The sequence below is a fragment of the Platalea leucorodia genome (genome assembly GCF_965183815.1).
Source record: "Platalea leucorodia genome assembly, chromosome: 3".
NCBI classification, from domain to species: domain Eukaryota; kingdom Metazoa; phylum Chordata; class Aves; order Pelecaniformes; family Threskiornithidae; genus Platalea; species Platalea leucorodia.
This window is the reverse complement of record NC_138825.1, coordinates 42,918,844-42,937,370: the sequence shown is the minus strand read 5'-3', so window position 1 is coordinate 42,937,370 and position 18,527 is coordinate 42,918,844. Positions and strand designations below refer to the sequence as shown.

The 18,527-nt window shown below is 39.0% G+C and overlaps 1 protein-coding gene across 1 annotated transcript in view; it reads left to right on the top strand.

Moving 5' to 3' along the window:
* The window catches only part of CHRM3 (cholinergic receptor muscarinic 3), a gene marked incomplete at both ends in the record, with an annotated part of 197,041 nt that overhangs the window by 60,772 nt on the left and 117,742 nt on the right, over positions 1–18,527 (top strand). Inside the window, 2 exon segments of the mRNA XM_082305801.1 lie at positions 8,918–8,972; positions 8,975–9,024. Coding sequence (XP_082161927.1) covers positions 8,918–8,972; positions 8,975–9,024 — 105 coding nt within the window.

The window sequence follows — 18,527 nt, the reverse complement described above, 5'->3', positions numbered from 1 at the left end:
AACTCGAAATCAGCAGCTTTTCCTACACTCATTTGTGTTACGTTAGGTGTTGCTGTAGTCTGTAAATGGTACGTAACTATATGTATTCAGTCCTGGGGCTTAAGTACAATTAGGCTTTCATATAAAGAAGTGCAGATCTCCCTGTTGTGCACTGAGACCTGAAACGGGCAGCCTGTCCCTTTGAATGCTGGCATCAAAGAGAGCAGCGGCTGCCAGACTGTGCAAAACTGCCTCTGCTGGGTAGCAGAAGCATCTGGATAAAGTCTGGGGTTGTGATCCTCACCAGTTCATTGGGTGTTTCGTACTGTGTGGAGCTGTAGCCTGTGGGGATCAGTTTTGAAACTAGTCCACCCGAAGAGCAACCCTTTGGGGCACCCTTCTGTGGAACAGAGCAGCCGAGCGGCTGCCGAGTCACTTCCACAGTGGTGTGGGGGGACAGGGACAGGGGCTGTCATCAGCCCATGGCAGCTCCTCTCTGCTGCTCCTTCCTCCTCGTGCTGCCCCCTGCTCTAGCATGGGGCCTATATAAGCTGCCATCCTTCAGGATGAACCTGCTCCAGCCTGGGCTCTCCATGGGCCGCAGGTCCCTCAGGGCATGTCCACCTGCTCCTGCGTGGGCTGCCAGGAAGCGCTTTGTTCTTTTCTAAATACCCTTTCCCTGAGGCACCGACCCATGGCTGCGGGGCCCAGCGGTGCCCTGCGGTGGGTCGGCTGGCGCCGGCTGTGTCTGGCACCGGGCAGCCCCGGCCTGTCCTCACAGAGGCCACCCTGCAGCTCCCCCACTGGCATGTGGGCATGGACACCCAAAGCAGAGGTAAATCCAAGGCCCATTAGCTGATTTTATTTCATCATTCAAAGTTTGTGCTGGAGGCTGTGTCAGTGCTGCGGGCATGCAGGAGCGTCTCCGCCCGCTTCCTCGGGACGCCATTTGTGCCGCTCCCTCCGGGTGCCGGGGAATAGCCACAGCTGCAGGAGACGGCACCAACGCCTCCCTCGCAGCGTCCCAGGGTCCAGCTCCTGGACCCGGGAAGCTGCCTGCTCCACAAGGAGCTGAAATTCAGGCTGAAGCCGGGCTGGTGGCCACAAGCCAGGCCGTCAGCCCTGCAGGGCCGCGGTGGGGGCTGGCAGGTTTAGTGCTGGTGGGTTTCTGGGTGGGGTGGCCCTGGCCTCAGGTCACACCTTCATCCTGTGGTGGTTTTACAAAGCTTCGTTCCTTTCTGAGCTGTAAGGAATTAAAATTACTCTTTGATTTAAAAGAAGATAAAAAAAAAGTTACTTTTCTTTAGCTCCGCAAATAAATTTAGTGAAACTTCTTGGATAAAGAGGTTTAATTCCAGTAGATGCAATTACAGCTGTGGCTGTGGCTGTAGCTCTTGGGTGTGGAAGGAGTTGAACATTTAATAATTCACCCCCTTTTTTCTTTGCCCAGAGGCATAGTTTTGTATGTTTGAATATAAAAGCAGCATTGCAGCCGCTACCTGGGTTCATTTAGAGGGTTCATTAAGGTTTGCATATACATACTGTTATCTTTCTTTTGATGTTGAAGAGTGGATTTTGGTAGGTGAGTGTGGGAGATTATTGCACCTCTTGCCAACAGCTTATCTCTTCTCTGTGCTTATAAACGTTTTCATTAACTGCATAATTTATCATCAAAAGTTTCATCAAGACAATTGTTGGGTGATTTTGTGTATACTTTATACAAAATCAAGTTTAGAAAATAAATCATGATTACTGAGCTTTCCCTCTGTTGCCCTAAAGGCATAGTTAGGAAAGACCAAATTATGTGACATTTCCTACCTGCGTACCCCAGTGAACAGGCAGCACATTTCCATTAACAGACTTAACATCCCTTTTCAGGGAAATCCATCTGCTTCCAACTGATAAAGCAGCGTATCACTCACAGTGCATTCAACTGCCTCATATGACAATTCAAAACCTTACTTACGCTTTCCCACTCTCTCAGATTTTACACACCAGACCTGTATCTTGTGAGTCACACCCAAATATTTCCTGAAATATTGAAATTTCTAATGTTTCGTGAGGTTTTTTTGGTTTTTTTTTTTTCTGTTTAATCAGTGACACTGAAAACTGCAGGAGGGGGAAACATTTTTATTAATTGCAGTGATAGATGGAGAAAAGGCTGTCAGTAAGGGGGTCATGAATATCTTAAAACTTTTGAGTAACTGTTAATAGCGAAATTCCGTATGGAAGAAATGGGGCAGTATGTTTGCTCAGGACATCTTTTTCAGATAAGGTTGTCTTCCATGAGAAGGGTTATGTGGTTTTTTCCATGCATATATATATATATATATATATATATACACACATATATATATAGTGGAGCCTAATCTTACTCTAAATGGCTGGATGGATCAGAATATTTATAGACTAAACTGTGGATGAAAGGGATTTGTAAAAACAGTTATTACAGACACTGATTTATGATCACGAGAAGTGAACACTCAGGATGGGATTCATCAAACCAGGTTTAGATGTGCTGTGTAATGGATGGAGGATGTGAGATACTCCTAAGGCTTACTTCATCTCATCCTAGGGCAAACAACTAAGACACATCAGCTCTGTTGAATGGTCCTTTGAAGTGGCAGCTTTTCCTGTGTGACTACGCAGAGTCTGTACAGCTCAAAGGTAGATGCCTATAACTGTAAAGATGTCTAAAGTTAAGTGGGACCACTTCCTAAATTATTAATGCTGATAACTGTATACCAAATAGTGAGGTTCCTGGTTTGGTCTGTTTAGCCATGATTGTCTTGTAGTGTCATGTAAAATTATGCATGACATTTAACAAACTTTGGTTTAAAAAAAGTAATCTTTGTTTTCTTAAAAACAGAGGTGCTAGAAGTCAGGCATCAGTAAGCACCCGAAGGAATCAAAATCTAAGAGAGATTCTAATCACTTCTCAAATTTTAAAAGGCTTTTGTGATTATATATCAGATACCTAGAAAATGTAAGCAATAAAGAGCGGTTAAACTGAAGTACTCTTCTAGTACTTGTTTTTTCCTGATGTTTTCCTTTTTCCTAACTGCTTGTGCTATTCATTATATTCAGACACTGTAGTGCACTTATGCGATGCTTTGTGCATGAACTGAACTGAGTTGAACACTTTTACGCTGAGCAGCTCTAACTGAATGTTTACAAAATAGCTACTCAACTTTGCCAATGAAATGCTGAAGTCACTATTCTAGAGTGAAACAAATGTGATATGTCTAGACTGAACAATTTTTGAGCTGTGAAACTACCAAATTAAAAATCGTATCTGAAATGTCTGGATTTAGTTTTACCACACTCCTCAGAACTTCAAAACAAAATGAAGCCTTCTAGTTACTCAGCAGCTGAAACAGATTTGGCTGAGTCAGTACTATGAATTGACATCTCTTCATTGAGAACACTGTTTAAATTCAGGATGCTAATCATTAATTTTTATCTCAGTTAAACTGGATGAAAGGGGCGTAAAATTATTGTTTTCAGTCATCCTCAAAAGATAAAAGTTGAGCAAGTTGAATGAACTGTTGTGTGACATTAAATTTGTCCTTTTATTTTGGCCTTATGGAATTTCTGCTACAACCTTAGAAATGCAGGATGATTCAGTTCAGTGGGGACTTAGTTGACATTTGTACAATATAGGAAGAATTTATCTTTATAGCTAGTGTTTAGAACAAACACAGGACATCAATTTATCGTCCAAGTTGGTAGAATGAGCCCGTGCCGCCTCCTTCCATCTAATTTGTAGGATATTCTAGAACTGTTCTTCCTTAACATAGCCTTTTGAAGCAGTTCAATGTGAAATACAACATTAACATGTTTATTGGGCTCGGGTTAGAGCCCAATTTTGGATTTCATGTGAAGGGACCACTGGTAGCCAGTGATTGCAATGAGATCTCCGAGTACATCAAGCGATTCATCATTTTACAGACTACTTCCATAACAAACATGCTTGTGCTTCTTTTAAAGTCCATTTGACAGGTCTAGTCTCCAAACTTCAAGCAGTGAGTTCAGGCCAAAGACATTGCCAGTACAAATTTTTGAATAAATAATGAAAAATACTGAAAATATCTCTGTAGTGCATTGACAGAAAATTGTAAACAATTTTGTTTCACTTCTGATCTCTAAAAAAATTTGTTTTATTTTTTTAATGGAGTTTTTTGACTCTTCCATATATTCTTCTGAATTCATGACCCATGTTTACTTTGTTTATTGATAGTGCTCATTTTTGAGATCTCTAATTAGAAAGCTGTACATTTCTGTAGTACCTCAACTTTTCAAAATTCTTACCTACTTCTGACCTGTGCTGGCTGGGAGTTGAGTTGGCAGCTTGTGCTTGGAAACTGGCTTGATTACTTTTGTCAACAGTATAAGAAAAATCTCTTTATAAACGGACCTTTATAAAAGGTAAAAAAAAAAAAGCCAAACTCTAAGAATGTGAAAATAAATAAACAACTACAAAAAAACTGTTCCCAGCAAGAAACTCTGTTTTGAACTAGGTGTAGTATGTTTTCTTCTCATATCAGTGCAGAGGTGCTTTTCAAGTGTATAAACATTGCAGTTGCAATCTCTTACCATCCAGCTTTGATCTTGTCTTGGTCCAGAATGACTCTAACCTCTTTCTAATGAGATCCAGTGAAAGAAGTGCAAGGCAGAGACACCTCTTTCAGCTTGCAGACTTTTTTGTACCTGAAGCTCAAAAATCAAAAGATTTTCTGACCTTTAAAATCCACTGGAAATAGAAGCTGCAGGGCTGATATTGTAATATGCCTTTTTTGTCATTTTCTAAAGTCATCAGGATTATATCCATAAAATGATTAAAGTGCCTTTTATCTGTGTAGGTACACATATAGGCATTTTTGAGGATGATAAACGTGATGTGTAGTAGTGTTGATTTATTTTTTTATTGATTATTTAGGCAAGAAAATACAAATATGTAACTAAGTATCTCCAATTTTTGAGACTTTTTTTTCCTCACAGCAAGACAAAAATAGCCCAAAGTTCATTAAAAAAAAAAAAAAAAGGACCCATGAGATTGCCTTTATCCGTTGATAAACAGGCAGGTGAAATACCCACCTCATTATGTATGAAGTTTTACCAGTCTGTGGAATTTATTTCTGACAGTGGGAAACCTACTTCATGATACACCTCTGTAAAAACACAAGAACTCAGTTTCTCAGTGCAGAGTCAATGAGTGCAGATTCATCTTATCAAGTAAACAAAGCAGAAATTATTGTATCCAGAGTTTTGCTTTTTTCTTATTTAAAGACCTTTCTGACACACTAGTCTCAAGTAATTTTTTTATCAAAAATAAATAAAGAGCTAAAGGTGGCACACAGGTGCACTTCTTATTTTAAATAGGGATTCTCATGAGTATAGGAAAGGAATCATACAAGTCATAAAATGAGATCTTCAGTTCTGTACCTGGAACACAGAGCACCCGCATGTCCAGACAGCAGCATCTTTTAAGGTATTGTAGTCACAGATGTATTTGTAATACCACAAATCTCAGTCCCCTTCTCTCCATAGCATGCCCACATGCACAGAGCCTAGCTCAGGTTCCTTGGTCGTGCTGCCTCCCACATCATGCCCGAGCTAAAATCCTGCTAGGACCGGTCTCACAGTTCAATAGCACAGATTGAGTGCCAATGCCTAGAAGCACCACGCAAATAAAATTTTCTAGCATAGATATAGCAATTGAGGTTGGGGGTGGCTGATGTTGGCTTAAATAGGTCCAGGATTCATGCTCATAACTGGGGTGGGGTTTTGGGGGGTTTGTTGGGTTTTGGGGCATTTTTTGGACAAGTATCCCAGAAAGAATAAAGGAGGACTAATGAACTGTATCATCACAGAAGAATGATTCAAACCATTGTTTCCCAGGTGTAAAATACAAATCAACCAGGTTTCCATCTTCCCTGATTTTATCCCAGGTATTTAAGGGTTAGCAACCGTGTTTTATGATGTCTATTACAGGTCTACCCTCACATTAACTGTAAGCATCTACCTCCAAATGCTTTGTGTCAAATAACAGCCTTTCTCCCTTTTCTAAAAGAACCAAATTGAACAAAGGTGGAAGGATGTGTGGAGATAAAACTTTGACGTGGTTGCTTTAAATGGACCTTGATGTTCTGCACAAGCCGAACTGTCAACTGGTTTTGATTGCTTTTCATAAAGAGTAGAGTTTATTAGTTTTGTAGCTGAATATATACAAACAGCACAAGCTTATTTGAGGAGTCTTAGTTTATCGTAAATTAGGGCAATGAATTCCAAAGCTCTGAGTCACAACCTGCATTGTTAGGGGAGTAAAACTGGATTCTTGATAGTAATGGCATAAAATTAAAATATAGTAGAAAATTACTGGGAAGAAATTTCTTTATTGAGAATAGCTTGAAAAGCTAATTTAATAATGAATTAGTTTATTGCTAGCTAAAAGCATAATAACTTGATAAGAGGGAAATTATTAAGCATTATTAAAATTCCAATTTTAATTGTCAGAAACTGTAATTCCTCAACTAAAAGGAGGCTCAACTAACTAAAAAGAGACTTCCCTTTTCAATTGTTTTGCAGTTTTAAAAGTGTAAGAGTGACTTAAAACTGGCTTTGGTCATGAAGAAGATTTTTTAAAATTATTTTTCTGCATTGATAGTGTGAATGAGAAATGCTTTTCATCCTTTATACTTTCTGTATAAAAAATAATTGAACAATTAATTTTTTTAAGTGTTTTTAAGCGTAATTCTCATTGTTGTTTCATGGGTGACAGTATGTAAGAGTACCGCCAAGGACCTCTAGGGACCTCAGGTAAGCAATAATTGGTACATGCTGTGCAAATTGTAGTTTTAATAGATGAGTGAATTACTAAGGTGTGGATTCACTGCTGCATCACTGGAGTGAAGTACTGAAACCAGAGCTGCTGTTTTGAAATGTCTGGAACCATCCTTCCTGAGTTGAAAGATCGAGCTCTCCCACCAGAGGCTCCACAACGTCCTTACAGAGCTTTTGTGTCACTTTAGAGAGCGAAAGCCCTTTCCAGGCGGGAGGTGGTTAAATGATGCGCGTGAACTCCCTGGCTGCTCCTTGCCTCTTTCTGAGAGTCTTGCTTTCTTTGCTCGGTGACCTTCAGTGCAGCCGTGTTTCCTTGTGCTGCGCTTCCTGTGCGTTGCCTGTCTGGGAGCAGTGGCAGGAACAGAGCGTTTGAGTAGCGGTGTAACAGCTCGGCAAAGAAATGCCCAGGAAAAGAAATGCTTTAGGAAGTGGGTTTGGAGTGATTGTCTCTCATCTAAAGGTTGATCTGGGCTGAGAGGGTATCAAAGTCTGCTCTTAAGAAAGGGTTTGCCACACTGACGTGTCCAGGCTCCTTCCAGTTAAGAATCGCATGGCACTATTTGTAAGACAAATAATGCGTATTCCTTCTTTCCTGGCCGTATTTCATCTGATCTGTTTCCTTTCCACTCATTCGCGCAAATACAACCTCTCTTGTTTTCATTTGGTGTCAGGGTGTGTTCAGATTCACTTCCACTCTAATGCATTGCGCTTCTTGGCTGTGCAGGGTTAGCAGAGGGAATCACTGTCTTCTAGGAGGGACAGCGGTTTTCCAGAGGAGGGAGAGACCTTTGTGATTATAGTATATCAGAGCTGTGCTAGAAGTGCTGTGTTGGCGTGCAGCAATGTACATGGGTAGTAAATGTGGATTTTCTTCCTTTCTGAAAATGAACTGGAATATAGTCTTAGTCTTGTTTGTTAATAATCTCAGCCTTGTTGTTGTTTTGGTTTGGCTTTTTTTCCCTGAGAAACTGAGCATCCAGCATAGCCAGCGTGTTCTCTCTTTCGTCTGCTGCCTCATTTTCATAACACCTGGGAGTGAAATCCCTTGGCATGCTGGTTAAGGCTGAGACACTAAGCAAACGCGTGGAGCATCTATTGATTCAGGATCACTCTTCTGTGTTTAAGTTATTCAAAGGGGTCTTGAAGCCTTAGGCTGCAATGGCATGCAATAAATGGGATAATAATGGCACATGGTTCCACTTGGTACTAATTATATATAATATAAACGGAACACAGTAGTCAGTGGCTAACCCTTTTCCTACACTTCTGACTACAGAAATTTACAACTTTTGCAGAGGCGAGTATGTTGTTTAGGTTTTAATTATTGTTATTTTTGCTTCCTCTGTAGCTGTGTCAACTTTTAAAAGCAACAGTATATTAAATGCAGCTGAAAATATAGTCTACGGAATTCATTAGGGGTTTTATTTTTCTAGCTTTTCACGTTTTTGACATGAAAAATAATATTCCAAACCAGCTTTCTAAATTGGTTTAACTTGAGAGACTGCATAATTTGGGGAAGAAAAGGAGAGCCCAGTTCTTAGTTCTGCCCCTGTGTCGAGCTGCTCCCGGGGTCTAGATGGGCTCAGCATCCCACCTCTTTCTGTGCCTGGAGGTGCCAATTTCCAGGCAGAAGCCAGCCAACCTCCCTTGCTGATTCAGCTGCAGACTTCTTTGTGATGTCTTAGAGAAACTGTTATCCTCATTCCAACTTGGTCACTGGGTTTGAAAAATCATCTGAAAATACTGTGATCGTACCTAGCCCTTTGGGGGTTGGTATGAGCAGCCCAAAGGCTTGTCAGTACCATTTTATTACCACTACTCCAGATCTGTGTGATTCATGCATGCTTGAGTTGTTATTTGTTATATTTTCAGCTAGGTCTCTAAGATTTAAAAAAAAAAAAAAAAAAAAAAAAAAAAAGGAAAAAAAAGAGAATAAAAGAAAAAAAAAGAAGATATTGTTCAGCAATAGAAAGTATTAACAGTTTTTGTCTTCTCTTGCTCCAAAGGAGGCCTTTTGGCTTATATGTCTGTGTCTCCTCCATGTGTCCGTAATGTATTTTAATAATTCGTCTTCTGTCTTTTGTTTTGTTCACAGCCTACATGCTGACACGCTACCAGTTTTGCTTCCAAAAGAGGAGTTCACAGAACTACACAGTGCCTGATCCAACTAGCCGCTTTGATGTTCCTCACTGGACCATGTAGGTAAAATTCAAAGAAACATATATGTTCACATTATATCCTTCCAAGTATTCAACGTATCGGGAAACAGCTGATTTTTGGCAACAGTGCTCACTTTGCGCAGTCAGGGTCTCTTGGGATTTATGGACTACAAAATCATATATTAAGGCCCTCCAACTTTGCAATGTGTTTTATCATCAACAGACACACAACTGTAGACCATCATATGTCACAATGCATTTGGTCTCCTTGCCACATCTATTTTAAGTTGTGGGTGCTGGGAACACTGTGATGCCTGTCATTCCTGTAGGCGTACCTGAGCTAACTTTAATAGCAGCTGCAGTGGTGCAAATTTCAGCTTAGGCACAAAACCCGGCAGAGAAATTAAATAAATTCTCAAGCAGTTGGCAAACCTTGAGCTTCTTGTTATTACAACTGCACGGCTAGCAGAATAAGAGCTAGCCAGGGTAAGAGCTAGGCTGAACAGGTTTACATGAATGAACCTCTATGCTTGTCTTAAGAATGAGTAGAGCAGTATCATGGTATTGGTAATCAGGAGAAAGATACCTTCAGGTTATTCCTGTTGATCATCTTGAACTTCTGCACAAACCTTCAAGTTTTCTATGAGTTTCAGACAAAATAAAAAAGGTAGCTGATATTCCACCTCCAGGATTCCCCTGCAGAATAATTCAGTCTTGCTATAGTAGAGGTGAGAATCCAACAAGTTAAATTCAGTTTCTTGAAAAGTGTGTTCTCCCTTCTGGTTTCGGTATGCTTGCTGGGTTTAGTTTCAACAAGTCATTTCCCTCTGCAAGAGTAAACCTAGGCAAAGAACTAAATTGTTCTGATTAAATTGCCAGCATTCATTATCACTTGACTGCTTTCTCCCTTGTATGTTATGCTGTTTTATGTCTCAGTTGCAGTGGCATTTAAAATAATTTACATGAATTGGTAGGCTGTAGCATTTATGTCTATGTTATAGTTGGTATTTCTTTTACATTCCTTACACATTTCTGTAAAACTTCCACCTTGATTTGCATTTCTGATTTTGTGGAAATGAACTGTAAACATGGATATGTAGCAGTGGTTTAGATGGCCTGTATTTACACATGCTGGCACACTCTCCTTACACAGAAAACAGCTCTCCTCACACACTTGCTTTAGGGACTGTGGCACTGACAGTTTATTGTGATTATTTCTGGAGTGTCTTGAGATTTCAGTCACTCATTTTTGTCTGGAGAATGCTTCTAACCAAGTCACCCCAGGAAAGCATTTTCATAGCATACCAGCTGAATCTTTATGGCTTCAATACTAACAACAGGTGTCTCAGATGAATCCTGAAACAATGCTTACCCCTGCTTTCATATCCTGAAATTAGGATATGGTATCTTGCACATTGTTACTCAGCTGGCCATATTCAGTTACAGTTGGATTTGCCTTTCATGTTGTGTTGACCATATTCGAGCTTTACTTCGATGTTTTTTCAGGTATTTTGTGTAAGGTGAAATGTTGTAATGTTGTGCCTTTTTTTTTTTTTTTTTTTTTTTTTAGCAGATGACAGATTTTCTATGAATAAAATACTAAAACCACATAAATTTTCTGGTTTACTAGTTAAATTCAAATTATCACAATTCATAAGTGGGTTGCTAGCTCTAGATTGGAGAAGAGATTCACGTTTCCTGCTGTGAGTATCCAAAATCTTCCCATAGCTGTAACTGATGGGCAGGAAAACAATCCCAAAAGACATTTATTATGCTGGAGAGGGTATCAGGTATGAGGAGAATGCCTTTTTCTGTAGGTATCAGTGGCACAACTATTCCTTGGCGGGAAATTTTTTAATTGATGCCAAAATTCAGAGTACCCCAAAGGAATAGTAATTAAACTGTATTCAGTTTTAGTGTAAAAGGAAAGTAACAAAGGAAATACTGGAATTCATGTAATTGACTTCTGCAAATGTTGTTACAGTCCACATCCCTCTCCCTGTAAAACCACATATTGTTTGTCACTTAGGCTCTGATGTGACAGTGGGGAAACAGTGAGCAAAAAATAAAGGGTTAAAACATCAAACCTTATAATCTGTCTGCAAGAAATGTAGTAACAAAGTTTTCAGAAAGCCAGAAATTAATATTTTTTTTTCCGATACTAAATTAACAACAACAAAGCCATTCCTGCAAATAAATCTGATGGATTGCTTTAGATTTACGCTACAACGTTATGCTACCTCTTAAGGGATTATATGTATAAAGAAATAATAAAATAATGTGCTTTACTACCCACAAGCGGGCAGCGCATTAAACAGAATTTGTCAGTTCATCTGAACACATTACATTAGTCGAGAAGAGCAGCATCATTTTGCTTAGCAAAGGTACATTAGCTCGGCTGTTTGGGCTGTCAGATTCTTAAAATCTTGTCTCAAGTGCAAGGGTAATGGCCACTATGACATGCATTTGTCATTTAACACAAGTAATGCTTGTGCTTTAGTAGCTTTTAGCAAAGTATAGATGTCTGCAAAGGTTGTGGTACGGGTTGGCATTCTAATACAAAGTGCAAATTCTAACACAATTGGTGTAACTTTCAGTTGTGAGCTAGATAATGTCTGATCTAAAAAGAGCCAGAGGAAATGTGTTTTCTTAGAAGGTTTGCACAGCAGTATATTCATGTTGATTTTTCTTTTAAAAAAGTTTATGTGTTAAAATTCATTATTATTTGTTACATATAGTCATAAATGTGATATTCTTTCTACATTTATATATCTACCTGAAACGTTGTGATATTGATAAAATCTACTAAGTCGACCAGAAGTTTTAAGTCCAGAGCATTGATGTGTCTTTTATAGAGTAGTGACACAGAAATACTTGCTCCTATACATTGTCCCTTGAAAAATTATTCAAGCTCTTAATCCAAAGCTAATGAGAACTTGTATTTTTATTTATTTATCTATTTACTTATTTATAGGTTTTTGGCAGTAGGTTAAAGCAGAAGAGTAGCTTTGACAAAAAGAATAACCAATTCAAAGCATATGTAATTTGTGACTACAGCTGTCATGAGTTCATGCTGTAAGCAGTTGCACAATCAGCCAAATCTTACGGTGCTTACTTGCTTAGTCCCTTTGAAGTGACTTGGCTTGACATTATTTCAGGAGAAGCATCACAGCTTAGACCATTGTATACCTACGGCTGGTGTGCTGAGTTAATGGTTCATCCATGAGGACAGGGTACTATTACGCTTTAAATAGATGATTAATGACCAAAATTAATTTTCTAGAGACAAATTCCTCTTTGTCTCTAGTTATTTAACTGAGTCCATGCAGTACCTATTGATAGTGAGGAGAGCACATAGACTGGGGTTCAATTTATTCATTCATATTTGCTTATTTATTCCTAAACAGATTATTTTAATTACTTGGAGGAAAAACAGTGACACAAACTGGTCATTTGTAATTTGCATCCTGAAAGAAAGTGCACTTTTTATACCAGAATTATTTTTTTTAAGGATTTGTGATTTAAATGAAAGATGGAAATATTTACATATTTAAATTTAAGTATACAAAATATGATTACTCTCAGCTGAAACCCCCTCGAGGGTATAGTGTAAACAATTCTTCTTTTATTACATGCCTTAAAAACTCAAGTGGAGTGATTATGGCTGAGTTCCATTCCCTCTGAAAAAAACATAACTTTTATCAACAAAGATCTTTCAATACCTTTTTTTTGGAGGGAAGACTATTAGTTTTTTGGAATTAGAAATTTCTATTTCCTCTGGCATTTTAAAAAAATCTTGGGTTTTCTTGTCACATATTTCACCAGACTGATCATGTTTAACTTGTGAGGACTGACTAGTTTGCAGCAGTAGGTGGTATGTGAGACACAGCCTTCAGGAAGAGCATGATTTCCATAACCACTTCAAAGGAAATACATTATAAATAAAATACATTTCTCTGGGGGCTTACAAAACCATTCTGTTTATAATTTAAATTACATTAAGCTAAATAAAATAGTACAGTAAAACCCTCAAGGGAAAAATACTTCATTTAAGTTTGAACATTACATTACTTCAATTAATTGGAAGTATTTTACTCTCTCTCTCTAATAGTTTATTTTTCATTGAATATATATAATTAAAAGTATTGTCATTATAACAGGAGTCATTCTTTCCATTTTGTGTTCCAAGCCCTTCTGTTCAGTAGATCACTATAGTTTTACTTGCCTACCTTCCTTCATTTCACACTGCTTCATTCCTGGTGACTAACCCTCTGAGCATCAGTGCGTGACAGAAGATTACCATTGCTGTGTCGCGCATATTCACCTTCATCAAACTCATACTGGAACTGAGGCTCTCAACCAGCCTGAAGTTTTGTATTGAAACCACGGACTGTGTGGCTTTCTTCTGTTGGAATATTTTAGAGTCTGCTCATCCAAACCACGCACCTTGCTTCTCCCAGGGTCCATGCAGGGGTAACTGTTGAGCAGGGGCTGCAACACAAGCAAGAGAATCCATTAGTCTCCCTACTTTATAAATGTAACATGGAGGCGGAGAGGAGATGCTGTACATGCGTATATGCCTGTGTGTATTTTGTGTATCTACAGATTTAAGGTCATGCATGTTTGTGCATGTGTGTGCATGTGATTTGCTGGCATACATATAGTTTCCTTTCTTTTCTTGCAATAAATTTATGCCTATTCAGTTTCATATGGGAACCTGATAGGATATTCCACTTTAAGTCATATGAAAATAATATAACTTCCAGAAGAGGGTGACTAGGAAAATATTGGAAAACCTCAGTGAACTATCTAATTGTAGGAGTGATTTATTCCACCTTCCTTTTTCACCCCATGACAAGAGACCATGCAGGCTGAACTAAATCAGGTTATCGTTCTTAACAGCATGGAAGGCAGTAAATCTGCAGTGCCGAGCTCCTCTAATATTGACAGCTTTGCAATATGGGTGTCTGTAGAAGTAGTCTCAGCACATATAAGCTTACAGAAGCTGAAACAGGTTATATGACAGAAGCAGGCCAGTCCCATATGCAATGCCTATTCCCACTTTAGAGGCAGCTTGAAACCAGTCACTAACTTCAAAATAATCCCCATTTAAGGTCTAAAACAAGCTTTGCGTTTCATATAAATTAATTTCACATGATTAAAAATATTTTTTCCATGTGAAAAAAAATCTTTACAGCTAAATATTAACAATATTGAAATATAAAAAAGAAAGAAACCATGCACAAATTTTCCCCTAATTTATAAAATGTTTGCTTTTGTTTTAAAGAGCACTTTCGAAAGGCAATAGTAATTAAAACTAATGCCGGATTGAACAAAAACTTTGTTGACCTGACAGTTTCATGTTAGACTGAGTAAACCTTGAGGGGGAAAAAGGTAGTACAAAATACCAAAGCTTAGACATATTTTCTATTGACTCAGAACCTAAAAGTTTTATGAAAGAAGTAAGAAGACTTAGTCACAAAAGTCTAAAGAAATTACTTCTTCAGTATATTTTCTAAGATTTTCATTAAGGCTTAAATAAGTTTACAGTTTCATTGTATAACCTTAGGAAACATTTTTTTTTCCTTTCTGCTTTGTAAGATCCTTTTTTTTTCCCTCCAGTATTATTTGTCTGTGTTTTAAAAGTAGCTTTTTTCCCTACTATAAACGGTCGCCATGTGATTAAATAATAGAGGTAATGAACTCTGTAATGAAATACCAAATTTACTGTACTGTGGCAAGTAGGAATTGATCTGAGTTTTTCTGTATAACTTTCTCCAAATTCGGGGTCCTGGTGGATGAAAAGCTGGACATGAGCCGGCAATGTGCGCTCACAGCCCAGAAAGCCAACCGTATCCTGGGCTGCATCAAAAGCAGCATGGCCAGCAGGTCGAGGGAGGTGATTCTGCCCCTCTACTCTGCTCTGGTGAGACCCCACCTGCAGTGCTGCGTCCAGCTCTGGGGTCCTCAGCTCAGGAAAGACAGGGATCTGTTGGAGCAGGTCCAGAGGAGGGCCACAAAAATGATCAGAGGGCTGGAACACCTCCCCTGTGAGGAAAGGCTGAGAGAGTTGGGGTTGTTCAGCCTGGAGAAGAGAAGGCTCCAGGGAGACATTGTTATGGCCTTTCAGTACTTAAAGGGGGCCTATAAGAAAGATGGGGACAAACTTTTTAGCAGGGCCTGTTGTGATAGGACAAGGGGTAATGGTTTTAAACTGAAAGAGGGTAGATCTAGACTGGATATAAGGAAGACAGTTTTTACTACGAGGGTGGTGAGGCATTGGAACAGGTTGCCCAGAGAGGTGGTAGATGCCCCATTCCTGGAAACATTCAAGGTCGGGTTGGATGGGGCTCTGAGCAACCTGATCTAGTTGAAGATGTCCCTGCTGGTTGCAGGGGGCTTGGACTAGATGACCTTTAAAGGTCCCTTCCAACCCAAAGTATTCTATGATTTTATGAAATTTATTAAAAAAATATTTTTCATTATGCAATTAAATTACACCATGATTAATTATTTTTTTTCCTTTCTTGTTTCCTATCCCTTTCCACCAACTTTAAAGTTAATAGAAAATAATTTTATTATTTTAATAAATGTATATGCATATATCACCACATATTTTGTTTTGCTCTCTGGCTGGGATGGTTTGTGGTAGGCTGAATAAAAAGGTAGTTCCTCATTAAAAATCTGAAAGTGTTGTGCAATGGAAGTCCATCTTCCTGTAGGTAAATGTATGCTTGTATTGCCAACTAAGACTCAGCATGCTAAGGTAGTTTAGGTCCTACTCTCAGGGCTCACTGCTTGATCATAACAAAGAAACAAAAGCCCTTGGAGAAATTCAAGTTGGTAGCAAACACTGGAGAGATGGGTGGGAGGGCAGCAGTCCTTCCGTCCCCTTCACCGGCTCTCGCTGCAGCCATGTCCCCCTCATGTTGCCTCCTCCTCTCCAGACCCACAGTACATGAGGTGATGGTCACATTCTCCTTGTAATCCCTCATGCACAAGGACTTAAGGAGGAACTTTTAGTCATTATCATAGTGATATAATCTTGGGATTTTGCTGAAATGTCTATATGTAGCTGTCATAGAGTGCATAGCTAAAGCTGTGAGGTAACTGGAGTTTCCTTTAATGAGGAAATGCAAGACTTTAAAATGAGGCTTTGTTCTGAATTTGCAAATTTGTCCATTTGACTAGTTGTGCACTGTATCATGCACTCTGTCTTCATATGCACAGAGTTGCCACCCAGCCATGCTCTGAATGACAGCAAGGCACTAGATTCACGTGTTCTATTCAGAATACAAGTCACAGGAGAACATAGTTGCAAGTCCACCGAATCTGTTGTTTCAAGTAATTTATAAGTAAAATCAGCTTTCAAATGGACAGTTGATGTGGAAAGGAAAATCATTTCATTCCAAAATGTCCAAAAGTTTCATTACAAAATATTTTCAACCTTCTGTACATATGGTAACACCTTGCCTGGTCTGTTTTTGTAGTTACATTGCCCTGAACTACAATCTCATCTCACATTTGTGCCTTTCATGATGCTATAGCACTGTCTGGAAATATCCCCTCAAAATCATACTCCTTTTTAGTATTATTTTGAACACTGTGGTGAGCAAGTGAAAATGAAAGATTGCAGTACTAAAGTCAGGTATACTTCAGGATGTGTTAAGTTACTTAAACATATAAAAATGTTTTTAACATGAATACGTAACGTAAAACATACTGCGTTTATATAGATGTTAGCCATCTCTTTCTCATTTTCTTATTTAGCCTATGAGTTTTCTGGGGAATGTTTTGTGTCTGATGTGTTGGTGGCTACTGTCAAAATACAAATAATAAAAGATATCATAGTGGATGTGTCAGTCCAGCTGCCGTTAGTAATCAGTGTTGCTTTGGAGCAGAGAATGTAGGAGGAAAAGAAATGGTCCAAACAAAGAAGCCACATTTCTACTTTTTCCCTGGGATTTTTCAACCTTTTTCCATTTTAGACATCAGAAGAATATGCAGTTATAAAACTGAGCTTTATCTTCAGTTCTTGGGCAGAGTGTATCACTTGTGCATGAAAGCTAGAGGGGTTCACAGTCAGCTCTAGCAAGATGGTCACTGCTGGTTTGCCTGGTGCTGGGTGACTTAAAAGCTTATGCTTTCATGCCAGTGCATATCTTCTGAAAAATGTCTGTATTTTATTGGGATACTATTGCAGCACTGATCCTACCAAGTAAGGTGCCAAGGGCTGATTCCTTAAGGTATAGCAACTCTCAGCATCGGCCCCTGTACTGAATTAAATCTAACTTAATACAGTTGTTTGCATGTGACAAAAAAAAAGATTCCTCGATGGTCAAAGCATTTTAAAATCTCTATTTGTTCAGTGAGGATTTTGAATAGGTGACTTTGACTGAAGCTCGTTGTTTCAGAACAAATTAAGCAGGTCCTAACTTAGCATGCGCTGATACAGTATGCACGAGAGAAGAGTTAGAATCACATTCGCTGCAACCTGTAATTACTTTGTTGGCGAGTTTGTAAAACTTATTCTAGTGATTAATAGAAGAGAAGAAATTAATAGTGTGCCTCTACTTTTTTCTATGGAAGATATTCCATCCCTTATGTTAATTTATATTAACAGGTTGACTGTGTTGACAGACTGACACTAAAGAATAGAGCTTATGAATGATTGTGTCCTAGGTGTAAAATGAATGACTCGCCATGATTCTTCAATTTCAAACTTTTCTAAAAACTAATTAATTAAAGGATTCATTTAATTAATTTAAAAAATTGTTGTTGATGCTTTGATGCTTATCTTAAAGTGAAGTGAAAAGTATTTTCAACAACAGCACAACAAATTTGCAGTGTCAAACTGTGGCCCAGGGGATGCCCAAGGCAAGGTATTGCAGCACTTGGGAAAGATCGACAGAGAAGTTGTACAACCGAGAGCAGAGCTTTCTGTGGCATGGTGACAAGGACTCAGACTCAGTAACCCAAATGCCCTCTGCTTCCTGTTGTAACCAGGAGTCTCCCCAAGCATTTTCAAGATTTGTTTCAGTTTGTCTTTGTGCTCACTTTTTAGCATTTGCCTCACAGATTTTTCCACTGCTCTGTGACATCTGTGGGGTCTGATGACCAGGGTCTCAAACTCTTGTGTGTAATCATTGGCCATTTTCTACGTAATCGCTAGGCGACAGAGCTGCAGGCAACACAGCTTGCAAGAGAGGACTTTTTCAGCCTGATTTCTGATTTTCAGGTGAGCTCTAGGCACCACTTCTGTACCACTTCATCTAAGGTTATTACAGCCCTGATGTGACTGTGCAAAGGGTTTTGAACAGCTGGAGGCTCACGTGGGCTGAAAAACATGTTCTGGGCTGCTCATCAGCTGACATTTACCAGCTTGAGTGACTTGGAAAACTTGAGAAGCAACATTTTGACACACAATTTGTCAGCAGCATTTGTGTTAAATGGATATAAAGTCTGTCTTCAAAAGTACTGAGCCAGATCTTCAGGCTGCATTACTCTGAATAATTTTTAAAAGTTGTCTTCCCTTCTGAAACATTA